Here is a 21,570-nt window from a genome sequence, read left to right as displayed (position 1 = left end):
AAGCCATTGTAATGCAGTGACGCAAGTTGTGTAAGGTGAAGCATTTTTATGATAAATGACGGGGACGAGTCACCCCAGCCCCATCGGAAGAAATAGATCTGTTACAAAAGGGTTTTCCTCCATGTTTCTAAAATTAAAAAAAGAGGTGAACACTGAATGTTTTGTTAAATTCTGTTAGCATGTGTTGAACCTCAAGATCAAGGCTTTGAAGACTGGAGTAAAGCTTATCCATTATCCACCACTTTGGGAAGAATTACAAAAGGTGTAATCCTTCACCTTACGCAACAGACAATTCTGCAAAAGCCTGAGCCTGATGTCAACAATGGTTCTTGTGGTCATCTTGAAGGCTCAGACCCTGGGGGGGGGGGAGAATACAAGGGCTGACAGCAGAAGAGGAAGCGACACAGACAGAGACAGAGGTGATGGGGGGGGGGGGGGGGGGGTAGAAGAGAAACTAAAGAGGCCCAGACACAGGAAAGAGAAGTAGAAAGAATGCAGGCAGGAGGACGAGCAGACAGACTCTCACATGAACAGAGCAGACTAATGGCTCAGGTTTAATATTATATTACTGAAAGTTCAGTGCTTTGCTTTTGAATCGAGAGCAGACCTTCATTGACTTAGCTTGCCTAAATGTGTGTGAGTTTGTGTGAGTGTGTGTAGGCACTGAGGCAAGAATTTCAAGCATGCGCTGGAAAACAAGCAGGGGCCTCCTTTTCAGCCGGTCAGGGAGTAAGACTCTCGGTGGAGCTCCAGATTACAACCAACAGGAGATGGATACACTTCACAGCTCTACTTGCACTTATATGTGGTGGTATTTACAAGCTTGTTATGTAATAAAAGCTCATACTCCTTGTACTTACTTTAAAAGACATTTTGAAGATTTTCAACTTTGCAGGCAAAACAATCTGTTAACATGTAATTAGCAGGTTGTTTTGGCGTGGGGATGTTCTGGAACAGGTCATTTCTGTACAGTTAACTGAAGAGCTTCCCAGGATAGTCTAGTGTGTGAGAGAAAGGCTCTGTAATCATCCAGCATGCTCCCATTTCTGTTAACAGTGCACATGTTCTGCTTCACACGAGAGAAAACTAGAGCCAGACTGCGGAACTGTACCTAACCCTAACTGTACTGTTTTAGATAAGTTAATTTCTGTTTTAAAGCTAAAATATGTTATTTTTATTTCAAGCGAAGCTATGATGTCAGTTTAAAATACTATGAGGGCAAAAAACACAAATGAAAAAAACATGAATTAATTGTAATTGAGTTCAAATGTTCAATTAATTGATATGAAGTGATATCGGCCAGTCCTGACCTTTACATAAGCCCCGTTTCCACACAGCAGTCCAGTACGATCGGTACAGTTTGGTACGGTTTGGTTCGATAAAGCCTGATCACGTTTGCGTTTCCACAGCCACCTGTGCCCTATTTGGTAGGCAGCGTGTAAGCCGGATGACGATAGCTGATATGTAAATATGATAGCAGCTAACCGTTAACAGCTAACCGCAAACTAATACATCCAACAAAGGAGAAAAACGCTACACAAACAAAACCAACACTGGAAGACATCCAGTTCATCCACTTTGTCACTGGCCTGCGACTCTTTATTAGAAAACTCAATCAAGCTTTGTTTCAGAGAAGGCTGTGTGCCATGAGGAGAAATACAGACGTAAACAATCAGCTGTGTTTACAGTCAATGGTTTAAAAACGGCAGGTTTTGTTTGCCGACGCAACACGGGAAGTGACGATTCTTTCGTCCAATCAGCGGACTGCAGTGTTTAGCTCCACCTTTTCAGGTCGGCTCGACATTCTTGGCACCCCAACGGAAGGGTCCCAAAAAGTGGGACGGTACGGATCGGTTATTTGGGAATCTTTCCCGGGAAAAGTCTATGGAAAAGCCGCAAAATGCGCGCTGCACCGAGACGAACCGAGCCGGACCACTTGGTGGAAACGGGGCTATAGATATACCAGAGGTCAATTGGTGCACAATCCACTCTTATTCCAAAAAATCTCTCTGTATTTGTTTGTCGCATTAATTATCCTCTCGAAAACAGGTAAAAGCTATATCTGTTGGGGGTTGATAGAAAACTTGAATCGAATAATTCGATTACAAAAATTCATTGTAATCAGGAATTTTCGCTGCCTCGAGGCTTCGTTAAGTTTTTGGTTTTTTTGCGTCATCAAAACTTTGGTACGAGTATAAAACACGTTTAATGTAGCTGCAGCTACCTGCTCCTCTCTCTTACACACAGACACTTTAGCGCTAACACCCACACACGAGCGCGGCGCGCCCTTTTTAACTTTTAATCAGCACACAGTTGATCCGTGATCCATACGACCCAGTCGGGAACACGTGATCCGGTCAAACGGTCGGCTTTTCTCCGTTCACTCTCTCTGTGTTTGCAGCTAACATAACGATAGCAACGTCCTCTCACAGTCTCTGTCATAGACGCGTCTCTGGTCTCTGTAGTCTGTGAGCGCGCTGAATGTACGCACTGCAGGAGCAGACAGAGATACACTTTTAACAATATACAGGCTGATTATATGAAATGTCTAATGTCTTCAAAGCTAAATCAAGACAGAACTTGTTTGTGGAATAATAATTTAGCAAATATATATTTAAAGTTTCTCAATTTCCTTATCTGACATAATGATTGATTCTGTGATTGATTCAATAGAACATAATGCTTTCTCAATTAAATGTACTGTAACAGATGTGTAGGCTACACAAAACAGTATTTGCTATTTCAGCCATTAAAACGTGTTTGGCCTGTATTTTTCATCTACCTGCCGCCTTGACCAGTGAATCAGAAAGTGAATTTGGGACCCTGTCAGTAATATGGTGAGCATCATCAGCAGCTGTAGAGGTGGTTGGCTGTAACAAGCAGGCGTTTCCGTGGTAACTGCAAAGAAGCAGGTTTGTAGGGACGACCCAAGACGAGTTAAACCTTAATTACGCAAAAGTATGATTTATTCGATTACTCGATTAATCGACGGGATATTCGATAGAATACTCGATTACTAAAATATTCGATAACTGCAGCTCTACTTCACTGCACTAAAAAAGTAGCAGTAACATGATCAAATCTTTCTAGGAGTGAACAATTTCAAAGTGCACTTACGAGTCACAAACTCCACCCCCATCTCGTCTATTTCAATGCACCGCTGAGCCCCTGATACACACTCGCCTTTGCTCTGTTGCACAAGTCAGCAAACACACGACGAAGCAGAGCCAAACCATGTTGGAAGAGACAACAGCGCACACAATGCACAAACCATCTGCATCCTTGTTCATCCGTATGCAAGCATGGCATCCAGTTTTACTGCTCTCCTCAATCTTTAATGGTGACCTTGTAATGTTGCTTCTTCCAGTCATTCATATAAAAAAAGCGGTCATTCAGAAGTTTGAAGCGCACAGACTTTAACTAATCTACAGATTCACCAAAACCCCCCCCCCCTCCTCCTCCTGTAGCCACCGCCAGCTAACAGGAAGACCACACAGCAGGCTCAGGCACACTCTGGCCTCCACTCAGCTGTTTCCTTCTGTTTTGAAAAGCTTTGAGATTCCATCCGGATACATTTACAAGCACGTTATGTCATTGTGGCAATAGGCACCCTCAGAGCTCAGCACAGGACGGGAGATTTCTGTGAAACATGAATCACCATGAAACCTTGAATTGCCCCCCGGAGACAAATAAAGTTTTTTTTTAATTGAATTGAATCATTCATGGCTATAGGCATCCTTAGGGCCCAGGAAGGGAGATTTCTGTGAAACATGACATGCCTTTACTGGAAGACGTCTTATTTTAGGGTTTGTAATCTCAGGGAACCACTGGTTTGGTTATTATCATGGAGCGCTGCATGTTTGAGACTAAGGGGAGTTTCTTGACAGCTTAACGTGACTGAATTGTGAAAGAATAGGGAGGGCCCTTCAGTTTGATGGTGGATGCCTTGTTTGGATTGTGTGTGATATAAAAGCATGGATGAGGGGGCTTTTTTAAGGTCAGTCTAATCAGACAGTGAGTGAGAGCAAGACAGCCCGCATGGCTCCATGGTGCAAAGCCACAGACACAAACACATCCAGGTCCACCACATCTCCCCCCAACATGACAGGAACGGAAAACAACAATCTGGCCTTGCACACAATCCCAGAGCGGAGCTTTGGGATTGCGTCTCACGATGAGAAGATTTGAGTAAATGGATTCCAAAACAGCCCAATTTAAAAATATCTCTCTTTGCAAGGATTATGTGTGTGTGGGCTTGTTTTACCGGCAAAAGAGAGAGGTGTAAAGAAACTCAAAAAGTTTATGTGCAAAACAGGCTTTAAATCATACGGGTTTTCCACTTTCTCTTAACAGAATAAACACTCCATCCCACTGCCAGCCTCTTGAGAAGTGTGTAAAACAATATTATTTTGCCAATCCCTGAAGAGCATAGGAGCTGTGCTTTTAGGAGGGAGGGATGTCAACAAGCCCCAGCCACCCGTCATAGTACTGAGGAGCAGAGGAGGGGAGTGGGCTGCTGCGATCTGCTGCTGCCCAAGTTCCGGAGATAAGCAAATCACATATGGAAAGCAGACACACAGGTGTTAATCACCACCCAGAGATCAAATCTAATCAATTAGAGGTGGCCAGCTGGCACTCGAGCAAAGACATGACATACAGAGCATATGCTTTAAGAAGGAGGGACAGAAGAACCCTTGTTTGTGGGAGGAGAGTTTGTGTGAATGAAAAGCCCAGGAAACATGAATTGATTTGACTTGTTGACACTTCAAAAGTTTGTCAGAAACAATACTGTCATGTACGTGTGCACATTCACCAAATACCGTCTGTCTGGCACTGAATGGTTTCAGAGTACAAAATGGATTGAAGTTTATATATAAACATTTTCATTTTGCAACATGCCTGAGCATGTTGAAATGCACAATGACTGTCCACTTATGTCCTAATGATTGTATTAACTTCTTAGGCAAAGTGCATAATGGACAGATAAAGTTACATTTGTTTAAATTAGCCAAAGTGTATAAGAGTATGGGAGCAGGTGTGAAGCTCAAGGCGGCTGTGGCTCAGTCGGTAGAGTCGTCGTCTCTCAACCAGAAGGTCAAGAGTCCATCCCCAGCTCCTGCAGCAACATGTCTGACGTGTCCTAGGGCAAGACACTTAACCCTAAATTGCTCCTGCTACGTCGTCGGCAGCAATTGAATGTGATCAGTATTTCTAATGGTTTCACCACATAGCAACCTCTGCCATTAGTGTGAATGGTGAGTTTGATGGGTGGTGTAAAAAGCATTTGAGTATTCAGAAGACTAGAAAAGGTCTATATAAGCTCGAGTCCACTTACCATTTCTCAGCCTTATGTCAATCTAAAATGAACACAATTAAATGTAACAACAATAGACAGAATGAAGATGAAGATGATGCTCCCCAAGACGCTGAAATGAGGCATGACTGATTGAGTGATCAAATAAAGTTCACAGCCAGGGGGACACTGTCTGAATTACCCAAACACATTCTGTACTGTGATACTTTTAATGTATTTGTGGAAATTGCTTTCAACTGTTGTTAATTAAACAGAAGACCTTTTCAGGGACTTTTTTCTTTGTTTCAATATTAACGAAACAGGTATTGATATGGTTTGATTACTTCCAGAATTAAGTTGAACTTTAAAATTCCGGCATTGCAGGGTCTTGCTATCATGCAAATCCCAGTCTGTAGCCGATCATTGACAGGAAGCATTGGAAGTAGAGGAGTTGAAAGATCGCCTTTTTTTTCTTTTCTTTGCAGGGTCATTCATTTGCCTTGCAACAGGCCAAACAGGACGTACTAAACAACACCACAAAGGCACAAAGAGCTATGGAGTGAAGTTCCACCTGCCCCAGCGAACACAGACTTCACCGGGAGGTTTCCCTGAATCCTGTCAGCTGTCTGTTTCTTGTTTCGCCCCTCCAGCATACTGTAGCCTGACACAAAACAGTGCAAAGAGCTGCCCATGCAAATGTAAATAGCCAAGAGTGAAATGTGTGTTTACTTTGGCCCATGCGGTTTGACAAGCGTGAAGTTAATTCAAAAAGGTTGGTGACGGCAGGCGGTAACAGAAAAAAGCAACCCTTTTTCTCAGCTTTTGAGGTACATCAAATCAAACTAAAAACCATTTAGCCATCCGTCTTGTGGGGCTCTGAAGTTGTAAACCATGTTAGCATGCTGCCATTCTCACTTTCCCTTCCATCACATGGTGCATCGCACATGGCATTCGCACTTCCTCACAGAGTGGTCCCCACGGCGGGGCAACTCGGGGCATCAGACTGATCCTCAGCAGATATGACCTACTTTCTATTCAACCCTGTGTCTCTTTGTTTGCTCCACGGTGGAGGAGGCTGCTCGCCTGCATGGAACAAAGAACACAAGCAGCACTTGGAGCCTCAAACAAGCAGACCCTGCCTAGATTCAGCCACCCCCAAAAATGGCTCAGAAGAGCAGTGCAGCTCCGACTCCCACTGTCTGGAAATCTCCTCCTTTTACTGCTTTGATCTACCTCCGCTGCAGACAACAGAGGATGCATCCCAGTTCCTGCTGCCTTCCACTCACTCTCTTGTTCTCCTGGCACACCAGGATGATACAGATACAGTGGAGGTGGTAAAAGGCCTGAGTTATTAATGCTGGTGCTGCAGAGTCAGGGCGAGGCCCGACAATACTACTATACTTTGTTTTATAGCCCACAACTGTTGCTGTGATTATACATGACTTCCACAGTAATTAGCATTTTAGAGACCTCTAAAAGAGGGGGCTATAAACTGCTAAAATACATGTTTTATTGTTTTGGGTTTAATAATAAAGTGTCCGTCTCTACTTCAATAGAATTCTTTTGGGGATGAAATCACAAGGACATTAGCCTAGAAAGTCTAAAATTCAGATTACATAATTTACATAAGCAAAACTACATTTCTGTTGGGCAGTGGGCCCATCAGACAATAAACCATCATAGAGGCAAATAAGGTGGTGAACAAACACATCTGGAATGACCTACACAAACACAACAATGGACATCATGTTCCTCACACCTTCACACCGCCTGGGACACTCGGTTTTACTCAAACTGATAAAACATATCAGCAAGCATAGACTATGTGTGGAGAGCAGTCACGATAGACAGACTCCTTTGAGATAATCAGCCACAAGGCAATAGTTTTTGCTATAATACCTTAACAGAAGTGTGTAGCACAAAGACATCAGCAAGTTTAAAAGACAAAAGTTGGGCAGCTCAAGAAAAGCGCACAACCAATTAGTTGTGTTTAGCATTTTCTTGTATAAAATGTGGCTAATGGCTCTCAATTACATAGCCATCTATTAAACAGTGAGCTGTGAACATATCATTTAGTCTTTAATGACCCATTTACAGCAACCCCCACCCAAAAAAACACACATCTGTACAATCCAGACAAATGTCCTTGGGCAACAGCAGAAGATTTAATAAGCACCTGCAACTGTTGCTGCTTTCTTCAAATCTGGCAAATGAGGCACAAAATTGTTTGAGGTCGAGCGTCGCAAGGGCTGATGGATGAATATGGCTCCGCAAGAGACGGGGAATGACAAACATGCAATCTCTGAACAGCTAATATCTCAGGATCTGATGGGGACGAGGGACGGTTATCTGCAACCAGCCTGGGAGAACAAAATGAGCATAGGGTGGGAAATTAAACTGAATCGATAATAACTGAAATAAACTGAAGACTGTGAAAGAAAGAGAACGAAACTGAAGGCATAATTGAGATTACAAAAAAGGGCAGAACCAAGGCTTCTCATGGGAGTCAGTACAATTTCCTGTTTTCATGGCTGCAGAGACAGACCAAAAGGAGCCTATACAGAGTTGGGTATTGGGATTTAAAACTACTGAATAATGTGCAAAAACCCCAACAAGTGAAGAAAACTTATGCCATTTCTCAAAATAGTACAGTAGCATCTTACCTGCATTTGTTCTGTTGAGCTGCTGCTCAGCTCGTCTCCAGACTCAGAGTCGTTGTGGAGCTTGTTAAGCCTCTCTCCTGGCGGCTCGCTCGGTGGGGACATCTTATCACTGTCTGGACTTTTGTTGTGGTTGTTCCCCCCTTTCAGCGGCGGGGAGTCCGCCCTTGTCCTTGGCAATGTGGAATTGTTACTATGGTGATGGTTATTGTTGTTGTGAAGAAGTACCAGTTCCGCCACCACCTTGCAGTGAAGGGGACTCCCCAGGTTCTGGTTAGAATCCTTGGGCAGTGCTGGCGGAGTAACCCGATCAGACGATGGAGACGGGGTAGAGGAAGGTGATGGCCGCCCAAAGCTAGACATTTCCGGCTGGGGTCTGTTGAGGTTCTCATTAGATGCTCGACAGATATCCAATACAGTAGGCTTGGCCCTCAAAGTGGGCTTCTGGGGGGGCATAAGGGCCCGACGCACCTCCCTGACATACTGTGCCGGCACGTAAAAAGCCTTTGTGCCCTCATCCTTCCTCACCTGCCACCAATCCTCATTGGTCTTCTTCACCAGCATGTACCACTCTCCCTGGCGGATCGTCACCATCTTGTCTTTGGCTTTGTACTCGTAGTCGTACTCCACCTCAATGTAGACCTGGCCTGGAGCAACGGGCAGTCCCTCTCTGTCAGCCATGACTGCCGGAACAAGAGTTTGATCTCTGACCTCAGCTGTTCAGCAACCAGGGCCTAGAGGACTCCTCATGTCTGACTGTAGGAACTGCCGACCTGCAGGAGAAAAGACACAGAAATCATTTTCAGTTAAATCTCAGAAGGTACATTTGAAGACAAACTAGGACTATTGATCAAATCTTCATCGCTATTTAGGGGATTGTAATTGAAATTAACGTCAATAGCAATGATACATTTAACATTATTTAACACAGATGAATCTAACGGCCAGTCATAGAGCAGAAATAATGGCGACAATCACTCTGCTGTTTTACTTGCTTTCTCGACATGCCCACTTTATACTACAGAGCCTTGTTCAAGCTGTCAATAAGGAAAGTGAAAAAAAAAAACATAAATGAAAGTAACCAGGGACTATTAAAATGCCTGTGAGAGTGAACTGGTCTAACTTACAAAAATGTTTAATGGATAATTAAAAAAACATTTTGAATACACTTACATTCTTTTAGACAATGGTAACAGCTGTTCTAGAATCCCTCCTACCGTTTTGAGAGATGTTTTTTAAACATGAAATTGCAGTATTGAGGGTTTCTTTTTTTTTTACTCTTTGGTTAAAATGTTTGAATGAAGGAATCCAAATAAGCAGAGCCGGTAGAAACAAGCAGAGATCAGTTAAGCAGCTTGCAGCCTCTTTATATATGATGTACTGTGGCTCTTAAAGAGCATTAAAGAGATACTTATGTTACCCCTATAGCTATCTGACTTTTCATATCATAGTAAAACACAACTTCAGGACTTAATGAACTTCATGCCAATCATCAACTGCTGTAACATCTGTTATTTTGCAGGTCTTGTTTGAGACCCTTTGCAGGCTGGCAATATTTTAAAATGAAATCGAGAAAGATTAGCCAGGAAACCAGACAAAAATGCTCCCATTTTATTGTAAAAACCTCACAGCTTGTCACAACCTTTGTTCTATTAATCACCTGCTTACCATAACCACAAAGTGCTACCGCTAGCTCCACACTCATACTATGACAGCGTGTACTTCCAGACGGACATACTCCGTCAGTGAGTGGAGTAAATAATGCCACAGGCCATCTCCCCCTCTGACCATTGAAACCACAACAGACGCTCGCACTGATTGCTCTGCTAACTGACACCACAGCTCAGGATATCCAGCCTGGTAACCTGACCAGTCTCTGCAGAGCTGAGGGTGATGACAACATGACCCCACACACTCATCCTGCAGGCGATCCATATAGACTACAACAACTCCCTGGAGCTCATGTTCCCTTAGAGACTGCAGCCAAAAATAAAGTGTGTCGTTCTTTCTGCAGTATGAAATCATGACACAGTAATACAGTTTGAGGAAGTTCCTGATATGACAGTATTCCGGGATAGTATAAATCACCACACAATGTGATACAAGATATGTGGCTTGGGAAAACAATAATATCAGGATCGGGACACAGCGGCTCTGCATTATATATTGCAAGATAATTCTGATCAAGAATATAAAATACCCCTAAAAAGTTGAAGTGCAGGATTTAAGTATTTATTCACTAATGTGTCACTGTCGTCCAACATAATACTGAAGTCCTCTTCTTCCTGCGGTAAATTTCTTCAGCAATCTTCTTCAGAAAGAAGATTTCTTGAAATTCAAACGATTTCCTGTGCTCAAAAAATTGATCTGGCTATATATTGTCATGTGCTCCTTGCCAATACATGTATGGATGCAGATTTTACAGTATTGATACAGCCACAAAGCTGTAAATGCCATTTTGAAAAACTCATTTCCTATTATGCATTACCCATTAAAGGCAATAGGGAGCAGTAGGCGTAATACTGCGTGATGCATGGCATGTTCCAAATCAAAACAAACAAGCATGGATGAGTTACTCCTTGAGCAAAACTGAAAGCAAAGATTAAGGAAACTTTTTGTATGTTTATAAACACCAGACAGTCTGGAGTTGGACACGAGTCGTCCAAGATTCACTAAAATGAGGTAACACAGCAGCAACACAATCTATGTCCATGAACATATGACAAGAAGTTAGCAACAACAGCTAGGCTCGCTACACACAGTGTATGCCGTACACAGGGATCTAAAGATCAATCATGAGGCAGTTAAAAATCGATTCAAAGTTGTCACGTTTCACATCAATACTTTAAAAAATGAATTGCTGTTTATTTGTTTATTTAAAAGGATCCCTATTAGCCGACGCCAAGACGACAGCTACTCTTCCTGGTGTCCAGTCAGTACAAACAAAACAATCATCACAATCTCAATTGCAAGAAAAAAAAAAAAACAATAAAATAGAGAAAAGCAACATACATGTTGCAACATACACATGACAAAGCCTTGCTCAATCGAATAATCAAGATGGTATTATGGCATATGGTATTAGATTTTTCCCTTAAATCAGTCCCTTCAGGAAGTCGCAAAGTTGCAATCGCAACAATTGCAATTTTGTCCAACTTTTCTGAGCCATCAAAATAGTTTTCCCCAAAACTTTCACCAATCAGAGTAGTCCCCGCGAAAACAGTGAGCTATACGTCGCCAAAGTTTAGTGACCACGGACCAAACTCACTTCCCTGTTTATATGCACTCAGGAGAGTGTGCATGAAGCGTTTGTGCGCTGAAAAGAAAAGCGCTGCAGGTCCGTGCTGTCTCCATGACAACAGTTTGTTGACAAAGTGCCGCTGTGTAGCTAACACTGCTCCGTCACTTTTTAGTGCATATTTAATATTTTGGATTACTTTTTAACCCAGCAGACACGGAGCATAGACAATGTGGGTACAAGATACAATCTGTAGGAAGACATAAAATACTGAGAATATAATACATATTAAAAAGAAGAAGCGTGAAGTCAACAGCGCCTTTCAGTAAAGAGGAGAGAGCTAGGCGCGGCCTCAAAAAAATGACAGTGTGTGAGTGTGAGTGTGTGCGCGCCGTACGTACCAGCAAAGAATGATGCTTTCAAAAGGGAATTAACAAGGGAGTGTTAAAGAGAATTCTTTGTAGGACGTGGTCATGATCCAAGGGGTCCTCAGAGCATGATGCAGCCACCACTATGTTTGGCAGTGGGGATTGTGTGTTTAGAGTCATATGCAGTGTTAAGTTTCCATCACACAATGTTTTGCATTTAGGCCAAGAAGTTTGATTTTGGTGTCATCTGACCAGAGCACATTTGCTGTGTCCCCCACAGGCTTCTGGCAAACAAAAAGCGAGACTTCTTGTGGTTTTCGTTTAACAATGGCTTTCTTCTTGCTACTCTTCAATAAAGGCCAGATTTGTGCAATGCATGACTAATCAGTCCCTCCAGGATTTCGCGGACTTTTCGGGGGATTGTTGCGGCCTAAAATGCCTGAATTCACAGAAACTTTTCCAAAAAAATTTGCAATGCATGGTGTGACGTTTGTAGCCGTTTTTTGCAATGAAATTGCGGCAGGAAGCAAAAATTGCAAAATAGTTGTGATTTTTTTTTTCATGTCAATTATTAGTATCCTGCACACACTTTGATATGATTGAGGGATATTTTACCATATTTTCCGCACTATAAGGCACACCTAAAAGCGTTACATTTTTTCAAAAGCTGGCCATGCGCCTTATAATCCAATGTGCCTTATATATGGTTAAATATTGTGGCGAGCTGCATGGAAGTAATACTCAAAGACGAGCTTTTAATCTCAGTCAACACACACACTGCCCCAAACAGGGGCATTTATTTAGACAGAACATAAAACAATAACACTGCCATTGCCAACAGCAGAAAGTCATGAACAGCAATACCCAAAACACTCATGGTTTACACCAAAGTCCTGAACACCCATGATGCTTTGCGGCATCAACACCCCACGATTGGCTCTACAATCGCTACAATATTGAGCCGCAACAGGTCTCGCAACTACGGTAAGCAGCCGCCGACTCAATTTTCCCCCGTAGAAGAAGTAGTGCGCGGAAGTGGAGGAAGCAAGAGGATGAGCTAGCGCTAGCTTTAGCCTAGCACCGTCCGATGGATGCATACCCAAGCCTCTACTGTAGCGCCTTATAATGCGGTGCGCCTTATATATGGAAAAAGTTTTAAAATATGTCATTCATTGAAGGTGCGCCCTATAATACGGTGCGCCTTATAGTGCGGAAAATACGGTAATCTGAGCAGAGCAATTTACTTTGTGAGGAATATTCCTCTACCTCACTCAGTGACATCTCCCTCTCACATACACACACGCGCACACACACAGTCATTTTTGTGTGGCCGCGCTGAGCTCTTTCATCTTTTCAGAAAGGCGCTGTTGACTTCACTGGGGCTCTTTTCAAAATGTCTGATATTTCCTGTATTTTATATCTTCCTACAGATCGTACCTCGTACCCAGATCATCTATGCTCCGTGTCTGCTGGGTTAAAACACGATCTCAAATGACATGCAGTAAAAAGTGACGGAGCAGTGTTAGCTATACAGGGCACTTTGTCAACAAACTGTTGTCATGGAGACAGGAGGGACCTGCAGCGCTTTTCTTTTCAGCGCACAAACGCTTCATGCACACTCTCCTGAGTGCATGTAAATGGAAGTGAGTTTGGTCCATGGTCACTAAACTTTGGTGACGTATAGCTCGCTGTTTTCGCTGAGGACTACCCTGATTGGTGAAAGTTGCGGGGAAAACTATTTTGATTGTTCAAATTTGCAGAAAAGTTGCAGTGATTGGACAAAATTGCAAGGTCAACCAGATCATGGGGATTTGGTTGAATTCGCGTGAATTGTTGCGATCGCAACATCGCGACTTCCTGGAGGGACTGACTAATAGTTGTCCTGTGGACAAATTCCCCTACATGAGCTGTTGATCTATGCAGTTCATCCAGAGTCACCATTGGCCTCTTGGCTGCATCTCCGATCAGTGATCTCCTTGTCCGGCCTGTAAGTTTAGGTGGATGGCTGTGTCTTGGTAGGTTTGCTGTTGCGCCATATTCCTTCCATTTCCGGATGATGGCTTCAGCAGTGCTCTGTGAGATGTTCAAAGCTTCAGAAATGTTTTTATATAAACTTCTCCACAACTTTATCCCTGAGCTGTCTGGTGTGTTCTTTGGACTTCAAGATGCTGTTTTTTCTTGTTTTTGAAACTGTGGGGCAATTAGCAGTCGAACACAGGAGAACCCTGCTCTGTCAGGGGTTACGGGTTAAGTGTCTTACCCAAGGACACATCAGACATGTTGGTCGCAGGAGCTGGGGATTGAACCCTCGACCTTCCGGTTAAAGAGACCACGACCCACTGAGCTACAACCAATATTCTTTTAACAGACCCCTCAGGCTGTCACAGAACAGCTGTATTTCTACTGAGATGCACACCGCACTTTGCAGTTTTTCATCTGTAAAAAGAAAAATTTAAATCACAAATCATGTTCTTTCTACTTCACAATTGTATGCCACTTTTTGTTGGTCTTTCACATAAAATTCCAAGAAAATATATTTACGTTTGTGGTTGTAAGGTTAAAAAATGTGAGGGGTATGAATACTTTTGCAAGCCATTGCATTTATCAGTCAGTCTGTAATACATAGCTCCAGCAAATGAATCAGGATAGTAGGGGTGTTGAAATTAATCGTTTCTAAGATACATCGTGAAGCGGACGTGGTAGATTCTGCATCGATGCACTGACAGAGCATAATCGATTATAGCGTCCCCGCATTGTCCTTGATTTTCTGGTCGCGACTGGACAATAAAGTTCTCAAGTTCAAAAAAACGTCCGAGTAGCAACATCGCATTGAACTATGGGAGAACAGCGCTAGCCTAGTGCAATATGGCGGAAGCAGGAGAACATCATCGAGAGCCAGTAATAAAAAACGCACCTAGTATTTTGAAAGCGGACATCTGGGCACATTTCGGATTTTACGAAATTACCGGGAAGCACCAACTTGACAAGATGCACGCTGTGTGTAAAGTCTGTCACACAAAAATCAAGTACCTTGGAAATACGACTAACTTGAGGAATCACGTTAGCCGTTTTCACTCCGAGAAGCTAACGCCTGCCACCGTAAAGGAAACACTGGATCCAGCTCAGCCAAGAATCGATGGAAAAACTGAAAATTTTGCCGCCGAACGCGGAGAAAACTAAGAGAATCACCCAGTCTTTGGCGGCTTTCATAGCAAAGGATCTACGGCCGTATTCGGTCGTGGAAAACACCGGGTTTCGCCACCACTGGAGCCTCGGTATAAGCTTCCATCACGTAGCCACTTTACAGAGAAGGTAATACCTGCACTCTACCATGAAACTAAAGTCCAGATAATGGCATCAATGAGCCAAGCTAGTCGAGTAGCCAAAACATGTGATTCCTTGACTTCTGTTGCGACTGAGTCCTATTTAACAGTAACGGTGCATTACGTTAACAAAGACTGTGTGGTTTAGTGAGGATGACCATTTTCACACAAATAATATAGGTAGCCAGGCTAGGCCATGGCTATTTATTTTGGTTTACAACATTGATGTCCATACATTAACATTTAAATTGTATGATGAAGAAGTACACTGTCCTGTATTGATGCCATTTTAGTATTCACTGTTAGAAATACTATGTTACTGTTGTCTGCTGTGTTCAGTCATATTTCTGATGCTTGCTTCATTCAAGACATTCAGGGTCCTTTCTATGAGTAGAGGACAGTTGCTGGAAGCTGCAGCTAGACTGCAGAAGTATTTGTTTTAGTTAATTTAATTCATTTATTTTGGTTTACATTTTATTAAGACATTGATGTTAATGAATTATGAAGCACTTTATAATTAATAAAGAAGGGAGTTCATATTTATCTGACTGCTTGTATTAATTAATTTAAAAAAGTAACCATGCGCAGTAATATAGAAAATCAAGGATGCAATGCATCATGATGCATCGTAGAATCGAATCGAATCGTTAACAGGATAATCGGAATCGAATCGTGAGACCAGTAAAGATGCACAGCCCTACAGGATAGTGATATATTGAATTGATATTTTGTTCCATCACTACTGAAGACCAAGCGGCAACCTTTCGTGTTTAAAATACAGACAGTGCAGATATGCCAAAACCTGCAGTCAGTCGAGTTTGGACTTGATGCTGACTCCAAGAGGAGTCACATTCACACCAATAGTGATACCAGCCTAGTACAAAAAAACAGAGTAGATAAACTACTGTTTGTTGTGTGCGTAGCTGACAGGATTAAAAGGCGGGCACAATGTAACTGTGTGTCATGAGGCTGTAAACCTTCCTCAATTCCAGCTCTCAGCATGTCGTTAGGGTGAGGGCGTGATCACACTGGCAATCGGTACCATGCCATGCTTAAGCATGATACAGGCTTCTTCCCTTTAATATTTACAGTCTATGCTTCATTAGGGGTCACCCACCAGAGGGTCCACGATACAATATTATTGCAATTTTAAACATTTATTTGATATGCCGAGAATTGTGTTACAGTATATTACAATTGAACTTTAACAGAATAAGAATCAGCATCGGTTTTTATTGCCAAGTACATTTACATACAAGGAATTTATCATGGTGCATTGATGGAAAAACAGTTAACATGGGAAAAAAGGCTAAAATAGCAAGTACTTAGATAAAATAGAATAAGAAGCAATTACAAATATATAAAAAGAATTTAATATAAATAAAAACACAAAATGAACAAAGGGTGCATGAAAGAAAATAATTGTAAATTAACTGAATATGTCCACAAATTAAACTAAATCAAGAACAGTGTTGTCAAAGAAGAAAAATTCTCAGTCTATTTCAGTCTCTTTTTTTTTTTTATAAGCAATGGGAGTCAAGCCCATAGACTGACCAACACTGACAAAATTCAAACCCTGTAAACGGCTGCAAGGATCTCACAATCTAAACTGTTTGGTATTTCAGTCTAATCCAAAGATTATTTTATTTTATTTTTTAAAATATTGACACTCGGCTGCCATGAGACGATATATCGCCACAAAAAAATATAGCGATACTATGCTGTATCGATTATTTCCCTCGCCTCTAATCTTCATGTAGGCATAAGTTGTCTGTCACTCACTGCTACGCCTTTATTCCTTTCAAAATGGTTAAAACAGCTGATAAATTAGGGAGATGTTCCACATTTAAATGTTTCTCTGATGCTCTTTAGCCGACAAAGGTTACGTTGATTTTTACAAGGTATTACACAGAAGCTGAATTATCTGGGGAGCTCTGTTTCTTCTAACCCAAACAGATCCAGTAATTAAAAATAATGTTTACACTTAATTTAGCGTCTACACACGCAATAAATTTGACATCCACTAAATATGTGTTTATGTTTAATGACTAAGCCTGACTGCACATTAATGTAGTTACAACATACAGTCTGAAATCTTTAAAAAGCTCAGGGGGATGTTCCACATAAAACATCAACCAGAGTCAGAGTGTGAGCCAGAGGACAGCTGGGACCTCTCTACTCCTGCATGGTTTGTTTCGGGATGAGGCATGTCATTGATCTGTCCGTCAGAGAGTCTCCCTGCATCGGTCAAGCTAAATAAATAACGCGAACGGTCCCACAGCAGAGGAGATGCTACCGAGCCTCTGCTCCCCTCATATCAAATTCTCCTTCTTCCTCCCTAAAATAGCAATTGCCTCACTCTGACATCCGGGTAGCGCCAATGTTAGAAGCAGGTGCTTTTAGTGAGGCATGAGAACATGAGGCTGAAACTACAAGGGGCCTGTCCTTATGTAAAGATATATGTACACAGACTGTGACGCTCAGACTGACAGTGACACTCCCAAAATAGATTTACGGTGGTGAGAGCTGTCTGTGTTGAAGTGGAGGCACATGAGAGATGGGTTCATAATGAGCAGAAATAGTTTGCTCTGTATCAAAACAATGATGCACACACATTATTACATCACACCAAGGCTTTTAGTGTTTGCGTCTGACAGCAGCAGCCTAGTCCGTGCCTGTTCCAGAACAAGCTCCAGCCATGATGTCATCATGTCACACACCCAAGCCTTTATGAGCGACCGTCTCTCGAGGAACACACACTTTCTTTGTAACTTTCTGTTGTGAACTTATCACAATCCTCATGTGACCTATCCTCTAACGCCACACGCACACTATTTACAGATTGCACTTTCAGCAGAGGTGCCAGAGATGTATAGTCAGGCATCTGTCAGAGTAATGAGTCATGCATATGATAACGGCACTATCAGAGATGTTGCATGACAGTGATTGTCCAAACCTCCTCACACTGAGTGTGCATGTGTTTTTCATTAGTAGATAAAACATGGAATAAGTTACATGATGAATCGAGAAAATGCCTATCATGAACACAATTAATCCTCAACATTAAAGCATAAAAAAATGCCCAACACAATAAAATTAATCAAAGAGAGCGGATCACTCAAGTCCTGATGAAATATACAATATTTCAAACCTGCACTGATTTTAACAAAATGTTAGCTAAAAAGTCACTTCAGCTCATCTTAATAGTTTGTTTGAATGAATTTGACCATGAATTCAAACTGACTTTTTGGACACAATGCAGCAGAAATTTACAACTCCACTCCCCCATGTGTCTTTTTAACTGCCTTGGAGCGTTTGGCTGAGGACCAGACGGAGTAAATTTCACTGGAACTGAATCCCAGTCACTGCATGCCGTCAGTGCAAAGTGAAGTCTTAGGGGGAGTGCGCTGGCCAACTTGTTGCTCTGTGCCCAAATGATGCTGCTGATTTTTTAGAAACATGTTGACACAGTAGCAGTGATTTAACAATTTGAGTCTGTGTAAAAGAACCAATGCCCCACTGGTCTTTGGTTGTTTTATCACTGTTTTTTAAGAGGCCACCGAGACTACAAAAAAAGTGTGTTTTTCCGTGTATGTGCTCCATTAAATAATAAAACCACAGACTCTCACCAATAAACTTCACATCATATGCTTTGTTGCTTCTGTTTCCTAATTTGTCAGCAGAGCAAATCAATACAACGCCTTGATTGATAACTCAATTCTAATGAGTGATTCCCCGCTAAAAACTTGAATAATTTGATACACTCAGAAAAGCTTCAATAATTTCAGATTCTTCTGATAGAACATTTTAATTAAATTTAACCCCTTGCATGCTAAATCTTTGGTGCACTGCTCTTGCTGTGTAACAGGAATATGTATATCAGGGTAATTTAATCATGCACTTTGCATGCACATGACTTTAAAAAAGCACTCAGTTAGGGTTATGGCTGCCTGAAAATTAAAGTATGAGCAATCATGGCGAGATCACAACCTGTGCTTCTGTCTGCATACATCTGCAGACCAGCCACTGTAGCAGCAAAACACCCTGAGACTGGAACTGCCTTTGTCCCTGTGCCTCATTCGAAGCAGATGTGGCCAAGCAGCATCCACTCCAACATGTGCTGCTGCTACTGCTGTATTTCACTCTATTTCATCTGGTTACATGCTGCATATGTGGATGTGCAGAGCATGAAAACAGTGTTGTTTTGTAATTATGCACCCAATACAAGCAGCCTGGGACTGTGGGCACATGAGCGGCCAAAGCATGCCTGGGGCGGGTGTCGGTGATGTGTGTGTGTGTGTGCGTGTGTGTGTGTGGAGGGAGGGGGGGGGAGATACGTGGGGGGTAGGGTCCCTTTCAACCTTCCACAGACTGCAGAAAAACAACACAAAGGAGTTTAATCCATGTGCATTCATAACAAAGGACTCTGACTCGGTATCATCAAGAATTCCCAGGACAGAGGGAAGAGGCAGGGTCGTGCCTGCCGGAGAAAGCCCCCCTTTGACGGGGACAAATAGCCAAACACACCGCGAGGCAATAAGCTTCATAAATCTGTACGCGCGTGCCACACAAGCTGATGCTATCACATCGACTGTTAAATGACCAACATTTTTAGACTATCTTAAACAGAAACAAGGCTCGTGTTCATGTTATATGACCGGTTGCGGACATTTTTGCAGCTTCTCTGTGCCTGGACAAAAGCACCGCAGGTTCACAAACCCTCCGCTCTGCAACAGCGTGCATAGCAACAAAGTAACTCCGACAGAAACCAATCGCCTCGCGCTGACCAGGAGACGAGAAAGCCTAACATACATTTACATAAAAGACACTCACCGTAAAAAAAACTCCAGTGCTGCTTCTCTGTGCTTCGTGTGAACCGTAAAGGTAGTTAGAACGAACTTTCCCCACCTATTTTTACTGTCTGCCTCTCCAACTGAGTCCGCAGCAGCCCTCCAGTCAACCGTTCAGTTCGCAATCCCCCGCCTCTCTGTGGGTTGTCAGGCTAGTTTCTGGAACGTACGGTATATCCGGTCTAAAATTTCATAAAGTAAAACTTTTTATTTAAAAAACTTAACTATTTCTATTCTAACTATTTTTTGGAAAGATTCTTGCCAGCCTACATTAATATTTATTTATATATGTAAGTGTTTTTTTTATATTTGTATAGTTTTATTTTTTTAATCGTGCTATATTAACACCGTTTTACGTAAATAGCACGTTTTCGAACGGTGAGTTTATTTTAGCCTACATATATTTTTGACGATTAGATTGTGGTCTTTTATTGTTAATCTCTTAGTATTTGTATCATTTTAATTTATTATTTTATTGAATCCATACTGGTGTGCATTGGTCTCTAAATCATTTTTAACAATCTACCTTTCTTAATCAATTAAAGGCTATTATTTTATGTTGATGGTGAGTCTTATTTTAAATCCGGTTGTAGTCAGTGTGTATCCACTCAACTTGACGCCGTTTTGGTCTTTAACTCGGCAGACGCATGTCTGTCGCTCCCACCCCACCCGTCTGTCAGCGCTGATAGACGACGTCCAGACCCCCATTGCCCCTCCAGGTTCAACACCTCACTGTCCGGTGATTCCCATCATCCGCGAACATTCGGGGCTCTTGCATGGACATCTCCTGTTCTGGAATAGTTTAATTTTTGATAGCTCCTCAGTGAAACTGATCATTGCACATATCATTTCAAAACTACAGTATATCCCACGGCTTCTGTTCTCTCAAGCCATATAAAATAATCAGAAAAGGTAGGTGAAACAAAGAATGATTCCTCCCAACTCAGCAGAGCTGTGTCTGTTAATCACAGCAGGGAGTTTCACCATGCAGGCAGGCTCATGAATGATTTAGAGCTCAGAGGATCCAGGAACATGGCAAATCTCCAATGGAGAACACTCAGAAGAAAGGGCTACTGAAATAGGCCTTAGGCAATGACATGCATTGTTTGCATTATTTTAGAATAATATGTGAACGTCTCAACATTAATCTAACCATACTTCTTCTCATTGGGAATTTGCGCTCCCTGTTGGTGAAAGGAAGGACATATACACATACGATTTCAGCAACTTCCAATATTGTTTGTTAAAATTGTATTGCATGTCATTAGAATATTATGGGATATGAACATTTCTCATTGATAGTTTTTATTTTTGTATTCATCTTCAGACCCTTTAACACATTTTAAACAGACTTGTGGGTGTTACAATGACACATATCCTCTGGATTACTACCATTGTACGTTTTATATTCTTTTAGTTAACACTGTGAACTATTGCAAGTATAGTATTTGGCAAAAAAACCCACAAATGTTTTATTACACTTTCAAACCAGATATGTGATAATATATCAAAATTATTTCAACATTTCCATTCATACCTATATTACAAATTTGTTTATTGAAGCATCGTGACTGGACACCTATTGTCAACTTGTAAACAGTTTTTTTTATTCCAGTGTGTTAGTTATAAAAGAACATTGAGACTTATTTCTGTATAAAAACTCTTACTTTGTAATTCATCTGCTTCTGATTAGCAACCGTAAATCCAATGAATTGTATTTCAATCCACACCAGCAGCTGAAGGCAAATAAATTAACCACAGCAGGATTTTCCATTTAGAATTTATTATTATCTCTAGAGACCTGTACAGTCTTCATGATGACTCATTGTCTTTAAGAC

The 21,570-nt window shown here is 41.8% G+C and overlaps 1 protein-coding gene across 6 annotated transcripts in view; it reads right to left on the bottom strand.

The window, feature by feature from the left end:
• Positions 1 to 19,874, bottom strand: part of arhgap12b (Rho GTPase activating protein 12b) — a 72,939-nt gene extending 53,065 nt beyond the window's left edge. For 5 of the 6 annotated variants that reach the window (XM_079360850.1, XM_079360851.1, XM_079360853.1 and 2 more), the window contains exons 1-2: positions 19,716 to 19,874; positions 7,957 to 8,726 (exon numbers count right to left, since the gene is read on the bottom strand). In XM_079360850.1, coding sequence (XP_079216976.1) covers positions 7,957 to 8,634 — 678 coding nt within the window. In that variant the 5' untranslated portion in view covers positions 8,635 to 8,726; positions 19,716 to 19,874. The remainder of the gene's footprint in view (positions 1 to 7,956; positions 8,727 to 19,715) is intronic. The other variant, XM_079360854.1, reaches the window with a different exon arrangement.
• Positions 19,875 to 21,570: the final 1,696 nt, after the last annotated feature.

The sequence above is a fragment of the Symphodus melops genome, assembly GCF_947650265.1.
Source record: "Symphodus melops genome assembly, chromosome: 14".
In the NCBI taxonomy this organism is placed as follows: domain Eukaryota; kingdom Metazoa; phylum Chordata; class Actinopteri; order Labriformes; family Labridae; genus Symphodus; species Symphodus melops.
This window is presented reverse-complemented; position numbering and strand designations above follow the sequence as displayed.